Below are 12,562 nucleotides of genomic sequence, written 5' to 3' on the forward strand. Positions count from 1 at the left end.
GTGTTAATGTAAGTCTTTCTTAAAAGCAAAGTGGCCTAAAGCAAACTTCCAAAAAAGCAGAGAATACCTATATATAAAAATCACTTGCGTTTCTATACACTAATAGTGAACAATCAGAAAGAGAAATTAAGAAAACAATTCCACTTATAACTGCATTTAGAAGAATTAAATACCTAGGAATAAATTTAACCAAGGAGGTGAAAGACCTGTACACAGAAAGCCATAAGACACCAACATAAATTGAACAAACAAAAGTAAATGCAAAGATATTCCCTACTCATGGATTGGAAGAATTAACATTGTTTAAATGTCCATACTACCCAAGGCAATCTGCAGATTCAAGCAATATTGAATCAGTCCGTATCAATATTCCAATGGCATTTCCAGAGAAACAGAACATACAACCCTAAAATTTGTAAGGAACCACAAAAGAGGACAAATAGCCAAAGCAATCTTAAGAAAGAACAAATTTATGGCAAATGAGCCAAAAATATACAATGGGGAAAACCAGTCTCTTCAATAAATGGTGCTGGGGAAACCGGACGGTCACATGCTAAAAAAAGGAACTGGACCACTATCTTATACCATACACAAATATTAAGTCAAAATGGATTAAGGACTTGGATATAAGACTTGAAACCATAAAACTCCTAGAAGAAACATAGGAAAAAGGATCCCTGACATTGAGCTTAGTGATGATTTTTGGATTTGACACCAAAAATAAAGGCAACAAAAGCAAAAATAAACAACTGGGACTATATCAATCTACAAAGCTTCTGCACAACAAAGAAGACCATCAACAAAATGAAAAGGCAGCTTACTGAATGGGAGAAAGTATTAACAAATCATATATCTAGTAAAGGACTAATATCCAAAATATACAAAGACGTCATACAACTCAGCAAAGAAGCCAAACAAGCCAATTAAAAACAGAACAGATGATCTGAAAAGACATTTTTCCAAAGAAAACATCCAGCTGGCCAACAAGTACATGAAAAGGTGTTCCACATCACTAATCATCAGGAAAATGCTAGTCAAAACCACAGTGAGATATCACTTCACATATAGAATGGCTATTATCAAAAAGACAAGAAATAACAAGGGTGGCAAGGATGTGGAGCAAAGGGAACACTTGTACACTATTGGTGGAAATGTAAATTGGTGTTGCCATTATGGAAAATAGTATGGAGGTTCCTCAAGAAATTAAAAATAGAGCTACCATATGATCCAGCAATTCTACTTCTGAGTATTTATTCAAAGAAAATGAAAATACGAATTCAAAATGGTATGTGTACCTTCATGTTTATTGCAGCATTATTTACTATAGCCAAGGTGTGGAAGCAACCTAAGTGTCCATCAAAAGATGAATGAATAAAGAAAATGTTGTATAGACCCACAATGGAATATTATTCATCCATAAAAAGAAGAAAATCTTGTCATTAGTGACATCATGGATGTATGGACCTTAAGGGCATTATGCTTAGTGAAATAAGTCAGGCAGAGAAAGATAAATACCACTAGATTTCACTTGTATGTGGAATCTAGACAAAATGAAACCAAGCTCATAGATACAGAGAACAGATTGGTGACGGCCAGAGGTCGAGGGAGGGGTGAAATGGGTAAAGGTGGTCAAAAAGTATAATCTATCAGTTGTAAAATACATAAGTCACGAGGATATAGTGTACAGCAGGCTGACTGTAGTTAACAATACTGTGTTGTGTATTTGAAAGTTGGTGAGAGTAGTCTTGAAAGTACTCGCCATAAGAAAAACAATTTGGAACTCTGTGTGGTGATGGATGTAAACTAGACTTCATAGTCAAATCATTATGTTGTACACCTGAAACTAATATAATGTTATGTTATTTTAATGTTCTATTAATTATATTAAAGTTAATTATAAACTTCATTTTAAAAGTACTAATGTACTTTTAAGGACTGAAATATAAAATATCTAATATTTAAAATCTTGCTTGAGGGACTCAGGAAAAGAATGGAGATGATGGGAGGAAGGGTTGGTGAACTGGAAGATAGATCAAAGGAAATGATCCAGTTTAAAGAACATGGAGAAAAAAGATTGGAAAAAAAGAATAGAATTTTAGGGGTCTGTGGGAAAATACCCAAAGATCTAACAGTAGGTCACATTTTTTTTTCTGGACTCCCAGGACAGAAGAAAGAGATTGGGGCAGAAAAATATTTGAAGAAATAATGGCCAAAAACTTCCAAAGTTTAGTGAAGGACATAAATTTATAAATTTAAGTACCTTAGTGAGTACCAAAAGGAAAAACTCAAAGAAAAGCATGCATTTATATATTGTTCTCAAACTGCTAAAAACCAAGGACAAAGAAAAACTAGTGAAACAGCTAGAGAAAAACACTTGGCATATAGGAGAACAATGAAACAATGTAGGCAAGAAAAATTGAAGCGAGAGACAGTGGGACATCATTAAAGTGTTGAAAGAAAAGAATTGTCAACTTAGAATTCTATAGCCAGGGAGTATACCCTTCAGCAACAAAAGAAAAATACATATTCCAATGAAGGAAAGCAACAAGAATTTCATACCCTGGATTTGCAGAGTGAGTTTCCCAAAAGAAGAACCTGACATTCAGTCTATTGTTATCAACTTTGTTAGATATAGTTCATCCTTCCAGCCCCTCATAACTCAGTCCTGATGATCTGTTCCAGCATATTGGCCATAACACTCGGATTATTAACACCTCTACATCATATATCTGTATCTTTATTTAAATCATGATAAAACTGTTTAGTTGGACAGGATCAAGACAAACATCTGAGGTATATGGGTAAAAAACTCGTATTTTACCTCTAAATTACTAGTTTCTGCTTTTTGTAATCCATCTTTTTCCCATACTATCAAATTTAATATCATAAAGCTAATCTTCCAGTATTTCATCTGTTCTTCACAATTCCTCAGCCATCTCTAACAAAACATATTCTGTCTCTTTATCTGTAGTTTTCTCAGCACTTGTGGATAGAGACTAAGGGTTAGGAAATTTGCAATCATTTAGAGTAGTTCAGTGCAATTGTAAAAAAAAAAAAAGAAAAAAGAAAAAAAATTTAATTACCAGTTAACTTACAAACAGTTCTTCAGTATTTGCTATTGAGTAGATTGTGAAAAATAAATGAGGTTTAATGCCTTACTTGTTACATGTTATTAAGAAATGGAAAAACTTTTCAAACAAAACACTTCAGTGGTAAATTCTGGAGCCATAATTAGAATTCTGGACTTTTAGAAGCAATTCAGTCCGTATGTATTGAGTCAGAAAAGGAATTCTATCTACTAGACTGTGACTTCTGTCTGGTTGTTAACTACATCAAGTTGAGGATTAAAATTTAAATATATATACATACATATACATATACATATACATATACATATATATATATATATATATATAAAACACCAGATGATGATGCCAAAGAGTTTATTTCTTTGAAAGCAGAAACTATTTTTATCACTTTTCTGTGTCCTCTCCCAGACCATCCAAAGTGCTAGACACATGCCAGTTTGATTTTTGAGTTGATTTTTTTTAAATTATTGGAAATCACCAATTGATGATAAAAGTCCTATTAAAGGCTTAAATTGGTGTGAAATGAAGCAGAAGACCATCCTAATTGAATTCATGAATACCTTAAATCGTCTCATTCTATACGAATTAACACAGAAAGATTGGAAAGACCATTCCACCATTTCTTTAACTGAAGCATACAGCAAACCACATATCAGTACTTCTGTACTTTTGTTGTACATTGTCATTTTATAAAAAGACCCTCTTCGTGATGGCTAGCCTCAGTTTCAGAACTGAAATTTGGCAGGCACATAGATGAGGAAAATGCTTTTTTATTATGTTGTTTTGTTTCTGGCATAGACCTCAGGTTTTGATAGTCCCATCATATTTTAATCATTGTCGGTTGAGTTCTTCCAAAGCCTATATTATCCTATGATTGGAAACATTTAAGTTAAAAAAAACCTGATGGAAAATTCTCATAAATTATTCATCAAAAAGATAATAACCTATTAAATACAATTAAACTTTGAATTAATCTACAGACATTTCCAAAGTGTCTGATATTTTTAAACCATGTACCTTCATCACGTTCCTGATAAAATTTGATCTAGAAGTGCTCTTAATTTGAATCTGACAGTTTCCTTTGCATTCTTTGTAGAGAGTCTGTATAGGGTAGTGGTTAAGAACATAGGCTTTATAGAAAAACCTCTTAAATAAAATAAAGACAATACTGGCTCAAGGATTATTTTAAGAGAGTGCTTTAAATAAGTTAAATATTCAGTAGGTGGTAGCTATTATTACTATGTATGTATGAAAAATAAATATATTTCTCATATACTCATATGAAAATACCAAAGAGTTGCTGGCATAGCCTACAATGTGAGATGGTTTTATTTACTTTACAAACAACTGCTTACTTTTTTTTCCTCAATTTTGATAAATTAACCATATTTTCAAGATACTTTCATTCATTGATATAAAAAAAAAGTAACATTGAAAACCATTTGAAATGCTGTGTGCAATGTGAGGCAAGAAATGAAGGCAGAAAACTGGTATATTTAATTATTAACAATATTATTTAGAAGTCAACATTGTGAATAAAGATTTACTAATATACATAATGTTTGTAACCTAAAATAATAACCTAGCTAAGAATCCCCTATATTTCATTCTTCAGTTAAGAAAGAAGTCTCTTCCACCAGTGAATGCTAAGAATATCCTAAGGCTTTTCAACTAGAGGGACCTCTTTAAACAAACAAACGAAAAAAAAATTGATTTCTCACATGTCATTAAAGTCATTTTGCTATCTGATAAATTTAAGAAATACAAAATAATTTTTAAAACTATAAATGCAGTAGTGTTTTTAAATTATAAAATTGTATTAACAAAAGCACCTACTGATGTGTGAAAAAAAATAGTATAGTAGTAAACGTGTATGAGACATATTTATTTCCTCTGCAGGGAGTGCTTGGTGCTAATGTGGGTCCAGCTCCCTGCCTCCACACAAAGGTCCCCATAAGGCACTCATCCAGTTAAATTGAATGTACCTCTTTCTGTTTCTTCCATGTACTCCACAAAGCAGGACATGGAGGGGAAAACTTACAGGAGGTTGAGAGAGGGCATAGGAATGTAGCACAAAAATATGACTTTAGTTCACACTTCACCATATATTAAGCCCCCAAGAAATTGTCAGGTCATCATTAGCTCCTAGAAGGAGATTTAAATAACCCACTGTGCTTATTGTTAAGGAGATTTTTAATGAGTTAGTGGGAGAAGTCTGGAGAGGTGGAGAGGACTATCATAGAAGAGTAAACATGGTCTCAGGAAGAGGACAGCAATTACAGATCAAGTCTCCAGGTGGAAGAAATGGTGGCCAAGGATTCATTCCGAGAAGGAGTACAAGTAATTATGTTACAAATTCAGTCTAGCTCCAGTTGGAGGAAAAAGGAGTAAGAAAATGTAGTAAGCATCTAGTTGTGTAACATGATCTGAGAGGTGAGATAAAGTCAAAGTTTTCGAAGTGGAGCATTAAGATATTGGATGTAACAAACAGAACTTAACACATATATTCCTGATGCAGTGATGTGCTTGAGAAGATCAGCTCTAGCAGAAAAATGCCTTCGAACAGCTTAAGAGTTCAGGGTAAACACCTAGGACAGACCTTGGAAACAGACCCCAAGATACATCTTTTTTATCCTGCAGTGGGCTTTTTATTGTTTGGTTACAATAAGAAACATTGCAATAGGTAAGAGAAATTACTTAAATCTTAGGAAGTTAGGAAGACTTCTGGTTTTTATATTGCATTATAAATAATGATTCAGCAAATACTTATGAAGTACTTTCAAAGAACTAGGCACTATGAATATATAGCTCATTTAATTAGTCATTTGATAACTGTTTATTGAGTATTCACTATATGCCAAGTACTGTGTTAGGGACAGGACTCCTATAAAAGAAAAGAATGCTGTAAGGAAGACATAGCTATGAAAAGAAAGAAACGAATAAGGTAAAGGAAAGCCCAATCTCAAGTGAGGATTTAAAAATTTTAATTGGAGATTCAGAAACATACTGAAAGCTTAGGAAGAAAGGAATGAGGGTGGGGTTAAGGTAGTAGGTACAATAACCAATGGAGCAAAACCCAAAGCAGACATGGGGGGAGGGGAAGTATGGAACAAGACAAGGATTTTCCTTTTAAATAATTTCTTATCTCATAAGGAAGCTGACAAATATATAAAACCATTTTTAAACATAGAAAATGATAAGCATTTTAACAGGAAATCTAGAATATATAAAATTCTGAGTTAGTCTGAGGAAAAAAAAGTCAAATTTGGATGACTTCACATCATCTGAGCACAGTAAAAATATTAGCCAGAATTCTAAAAAAAGTGGTAGTGCTGCCTGACTTCAATCCACCGTGAATAAAAACATCCTCTGGGTGACACTAGGAAACTTCTCATTGTTTGAGCCTCAGACTCAAGATGGAGCCTCAGACTAAGAACTCTGTAACCCCAAGCCTTATGACTCTTCAAGTCAAAGTGTTAAATCCTTGTGAAGGTCTAAAACACAACCAGAGTAAAATTTCTGGGGTAAGATGGACAAGTAGGAGCTATTTAATCATTTTAAAATAAAATTTAATTCACATAAACATAAGGGCAAACAGTAAAATGAGAAGTGTTGATGAAAAGACACCTAGTGATCTCCTTAATAAATTAGATGAGATCTTTAAGGAGCAGGATACAGTGCCAGTAAGAAGAGGAAAAAGAAAAAGTGTTGATAAGACAGCTGCTATAGGGGGAGAAAGGATTCTCTTAAAAAGAAATCCATGTCTGCACTTAAACAGCCGCGGAGGACAGACTAAGTGTGCTGCTCAGATCGAATGCATCCCTGACTTAAATTGTTCTATTATTCTGAAAACAACAGGATATTCAAGGATCTTGTCGGACACTAATTGGAAACAGAAGCCCAAACCTTTAATTGCTAAATGCTTGGTGAAGGCTGGTATACAAAATACTTTTTCCCTTCTGTGATTGGGAGTTTATTCCTCAGTAGACTGCTTGAGTGTTTTGAGAAGGAAAGTGACAGGATCAAAGCAGCTTTACAGGAAGGTTAAATGCAACAGTGATATACAGGATGAATGAAGGAATGAAGTGGGAAGACCGGAGCATAAAAAAGTAATTAAAATCCAATTATAAGTTAGGAAATAAAGATCTGTGGTGACAGATGAACTAGGGCAAAAAGGGAGGATATTGATCTTGGTACATACTTGGATTTGAAAATCAATGACAAGGGAGACACTGGAGAAATGAAATTGTATCATTTAATGCAATTTTAACAAGTTGAAAAAATCTGTTTTGGAGTGGTGAGGAAAGATAGAAGATAGATTTTGGTTAGAGTATAAGGTACTTGTAACACTCTACAGGTCACTAGGCTGAGATCCTAAGGATGAATTACAGATTCTTATTTGGGAGTCATCAGTGGTTCTCAACTGGGGTCAGTTTTGCTCCCCAGGGGACATTTAGCAATGGCTGGGGACATTTCTGGTGTCACAGCTGGGAGGATGGTGCTATTGCAGTCTGGTAGGTGGAGGTCAGTAATGCTGTTAAACATCCTCAATGCACAGAACAGCCCCTACAACAAAGAATCATTTGGCCCCAAATGCCACTAGTGCCAAGACTGAGAATCCCTGCTCATAAATGTCATAGTACGTTAGGCATATCTTGTCCAATCAATGCATGTAGTGTATTCTTGTTCAATTTATAGAAAATAAAAATAGTAACAAGCATTTATTGAATCTTACTCTATTTCAGGCACTATACTCACATTACATGGTTTATTTAATTTTTTGAATGCTTTGAGACAGATATCACCTTTATCCTCATTTAACAGGTTAGGAAACTGATCCACAGAAAAGTTATCTACCAAAAGCCACATAGTTGGGAAATTTGGAGGCCCAGACTGCAACCAAAAAGTCCTTTTCCAGAACCATGATTCTAACCACTAAGATGAAACATACAATGATTATAGGTATGGTATCCTCAAGCCCAGTGCCCAATGGTAGAAAAGAGAGAGAATTACACAGAGCAAAAACACTTTTCTCCCTTCATTTTTCTCACACACACACACACACACACACACAAATCAACTCTCAAATATTAATAGCAATGTTTTTTTTCTGTATCACAGAAAATTCCATTGTGCCATTGATACATTTCAGAGCTCCTCCTGGGGGAGGGTTTCATGTGGGACAGGGTACCTTGAGCACCATCTAAAGCAGCAGGTTTGACAATCTTAGCGTTTTGACATGTGGGTGTGTCCAGATGTATTTTATCTAATTTGCGAATAATAAAAAAGAGCCAGACTTTCCTAATGACATAATTTTTACCATGTAAATTAGAACGGAATAAAAGTCCTCTAATAATATATGTCACGTTTTCTTACTTTCCAGTATGCTTTTCTGAATGCCAAAGAAAGATATAAAATTAAAGCTAACGACATTGGGGGTGTCACTGGATGTTTACATGTGAATGGCGCTGTGATTCAGAATATAAAAATATTTGTTGGAAATTACTGATTTAATAGTTAGAATGTATTCACCAAGAGAACCATTTAATTCCTCAATTGTGACTTTCAAATCATCCACTTAAATATAAATTACACAAGCATTTCTCATTTTATCAAACTAGATATGCATAGTTTTTTAGTACAATTTGTTCTCCATTTGGTCACAAAGCTAGAACCCATTTCTCTGAAGTACAGTGGTTTCCAAATTTTTAAAACAGTGTACTCATTCTTCAAATTTATTAAGAAATAAAAATATCCATAAGAAAAAAGTTGAAGAGAGACATTCTGAAACCATGATAGGGGAGCAGGGGTGTTAGGATAAACTAGAGAGAGGGGGTCCAGAGATCTACTCATTTGGCATCATTGATCTACCCATCAGGCAGCAACTTAGGCAACTTTGGGAGCCCCACAGAACACAACTGTAAAAGGATTATCCAATATATTTTAGGATAATTTAGATAATAAAATTATTATAACTCTAAAGTCTTATAAGTATATTAAACTTGTAGGTCTCATTGATATTTTTCTGTTTGAAAATGTGATATAATATGCATTTACATGTCATTAAATGCTACATCTCATGTGCTAAACTTGAATTATTTATTTTCAAGTGGTGTACAGTCTCCTGAGGCACTCAGTTTCTGTCTCTGCCTGTGGGTTATATTCATCTCTTGACCATTTCTGTGAAAAATGCAAATTTAGCTAGTGGGAACATGCTATAAAGCACAGGAAGCTTAGCTCGGTGCTATGTGATGACCTAGATGGGTGGGAGGGAGGTCCAAGAGAGAGGGGATATATATATACATATAGCTGATTCACTTCATTGTACAGCAGAAACTAACACAACATTGTAAAGCAATTATACTCCAATAAAAAAATGCAAATTTAGTTTTTACTATAAAAAGCTAGAGCCAATCACATTTAATGGACTTTTAAATGTAGTTTTCTGACACAACACTTAATTTAAGATGGACAGTTTTACTCTTTTAAACTGTATTTTGGGATTATTTTTGAGCAATGATGTATTTCTTTTGATTGTTCTCTTATTTTCTGATAAACAGTGACTGTAATAAATCTTGATCCTGCCTTTGGTCTAGATATTTAGTAGCTGTGTACTTGTTTTCTATAATAGTGATGCACATTAATATTTACAACCGTTTTCCTTTGCAGCATCTCCCAGATGGCTCCACGCCCAGTGCACATGTTGAATTTTATCTTTTATCATATCCCAGTGCAGTTCAGAGGAGGAAAACAAAATCTGTTCCAAAATGTACCGACCCCACTTACAATGAAATTGTAAGTATGAGTCAACTCTTGTCCAGTCGTTTTCTATTTTTCTTACCATTTTTCAGTTTAACCAAACATGGAAAATTTACAGTAATTGGCAGCATTATTCCATAAAGGGAAGTCATTTCCCAAAATAGCCACTGTCTGCTGATCACAGTTCTTGATGCTATAGGAACTGGAAAATACAGATACTGCTTTCAAAGTGCTTATGAACCAAGTTTCAAATTGTGGCTAGCCTCCAGCGAGAGCCCAAGACTTTACAGCATTTGTTTCACCTACTAACATTATCCCTGACTCTACCTTGTTTTCTCTAACAAGTTTTTCTTTACCTGCTTTTCCTTACCTAATAACTTTATCATAGTCTAACCTGTGTATAGCAATAAACTTTATAAAATCTCTTTTGAAAAACTGAAAAATATAAAGAAGTACAAATTATATTGAAGTAATTTATATTATATATAGCTCTCTAATTCATTTGTAGTATATGATTTGAACATCTGATCCCCTAATTCTTTCTAAGGCAAACCCTACATTTATTCTCTTGATTCCATCCTTTCCCATCTCCTCTGTACCTTGCTCACTTAATTATTTGCTCACCTTTTCTTAAGGCTGTCTCATCCACTGGATCCTCAACTCAGAAATCTTAAAAAAACAAAACAAACTCTTCAAGTCAGCCTTTCTAAAGCATCCAAATTTTCTTTCCCTCTCTATCACCTCCAAACTTTTGCAAAATTAACACATTTCCTGCTCTCAGTTCATCACTTCCTTCTCACCCTTTAATCCTTTGCAATGTGGAGTCTGACCTTGACTGATGCTGTTTTATTCAAATGGCATCAAGACTCCTAATTGCTCAATCCAATGAGCCATCAGGCTCTCCTCTCCAGAACAGTTAGACGGCAGCACTGTTAACTGCTTCCTCTTTCTTTACACCTCCGTTTTGCTTCTTAAGTTCTACCTTTTCTCTTTTTTTAATCAACATAATTTTTATTGGAGTATAGTTGCTTTACAGTGTTGTGTTAGTTTCTGCTGTACAGCAAAGTGAATCAGCTATAGGTATTACATATATCCCCTATTTTTTGGATTTCCTTCCCATTTAGGTCACCACAGAGCACTGAGTAGAGTTCCCTGTGTTATACAGTAGGTTCTCATTAGTTATCTATTTTATACATAGTAGTGTATACGTGTCAGTCCCATCCTCCCAGTTCACCCACCTGTCCTTACCCCCCTTGGTGTCCATATGTTTGTTCTCTACATCAGTGTCTCTATTTCTGCGTTGCAAATAAGTTCATCTGTACCATTTTTCTAGATTCCACATATAAGCAATATTATACAGTATTTGCTTTTCTCTTTCGGACTTATTCATTGAGTTCTACCTTTTCTTAATTCCCTTCTATCTTCTCTAACCACTCTCTCATTTTCCTTCATTGCCATTCTTCCTCTGAAAATATTTATTTGCTGGAGTTCCATGATCTACCCTCATCTCTTGATATATACACTCAGAAGTATCTTATGTATCTACAGATTTTCATTTATCACTTGTAGGTTGCATCTGAATTTATTCCTCAAGCCCTGGCTTCTCTCCCAAGCTTTAAACCTGTACTTCTACCTGATTATTAAGAGCCCCTTTAGGATGCCTCCTACGCACTTTTAAATCAGGCTTTCCTCCTCTGTTTGCCATGTCTTCGGAAGAAACTTTCTAATGACATCACCCTCTCCCTCACTCCCAAGTCCAGTTAATCCCCAAGTTTTGTCAGTTCTACTTGTGCAGCCACCTGCCTCTTCAATCCGTCTTCTCCTCTGTGTCCCATCGCTACTTCTTTGAAGGCCTTGCAACTTTGGCTAATATAAGAGCCTCCTATCTTGTGTTTTTCAATTAAATCATTCAAATTTCTATCTAAGGTGTCAAAAACTACTCATATTATTCTCCTAACTTTTTTCAAATGTTCCTTATTGCCTACTGAATAATATCCAAAATCCCAAGTGTGGCATTCACAGCCTTTCAAATTTGACTCAGTAATTCTCCTGACCTGTCTCTGGAGCAATATCATCCTTATATACTTTTTCAAAAAAATTTTTGTTTTGAGGTAATTGTAGATTCACAAGCAGTTGGAAGAAATAATATAGAGAGAATTCAAATACCTTTCAACCACTTTCCTGCAATGGTAACACTTTGAGTACTGACAATATCACTACCAGGAAATTGACATTGATACGATCCACTGTCTGTATTCCGATTTCTCCAGCTTTACATGTGTTCTTATGTATATGTGTGCATGTTTAGTTCTGTGCATTTATATCACATGTGTAGGTTTGTGTGATCATCCCCACAGTCAAGGTACAGAACATTACATCACGGTGATTCCTGGTGCTACCCTATTATAGCTGCAGACACTCTTCTCCCTCTAACGCCCCATCCCCAAACCCTGGCAACTATTAATCTATTCTCTATCTCTATAACTTTGTCATTTCAAATGTTATGTAAATGGAATCATACAGTTTGTTACATTTTCACTTACCATAGTTCCCTAGAGATCCATCCAAGTAGCTGCATGTATCAATAGTTTGTTCATTTTCACTGCTAAGTAGTAGTCATGGCATGGAGGTATGACAGTTTCTTTAACGGTTTACCAATTAAAGGACATCTGGGTTATTTCTGGCTTGGGGCTATTGCACACAAAGCTGTGCGG

At 34.8% G+C, this 12,562-nt stretch overlaps 1 protein-coding gene across 6 annotated transcripts in view; it reads left to right on the top strand.

Annotated features, from left to right (window-relative positions):
• The window catches only part of PIK3C2G (phosphatidylinositol-4-phosphate 3-kinase catalytic subunit type 2 gamma), a 364,032-nt gene that overhangs the window by 345,355 nt on the left and 6,115 nt on the right, over window positions 1-12,562 (top strand). For all 6 annotated transcript variants that reach the window (XM_082849612.1, XM_082849613.1, XM_082849617.1 and 3 more), the window contains one exon: window positions 9,759-9,884. In XM_082849612.1, coding sequence (XP_082705738.1) covers window positions 9,759-9,884 — 126 coding nt within the window. The remainder of the gene's footprint in view (window positions 1-9,758; window positions 9,885-12,562) is intronic.

Source organism: Leucopleurus acutus (genome assembly GCF_964270905.1).
Source record: "Leucopleurus acutus genome assembly, chromosome: 11".
In the NCBI taxonomy this organism is placed as follows: domain Eukaryota; kingdom Metazoa; phylum Chordata; class Mammalia; order Artiodactyla; family Delphinidae; genus Leucopleurus; species Leucopleurus acutus.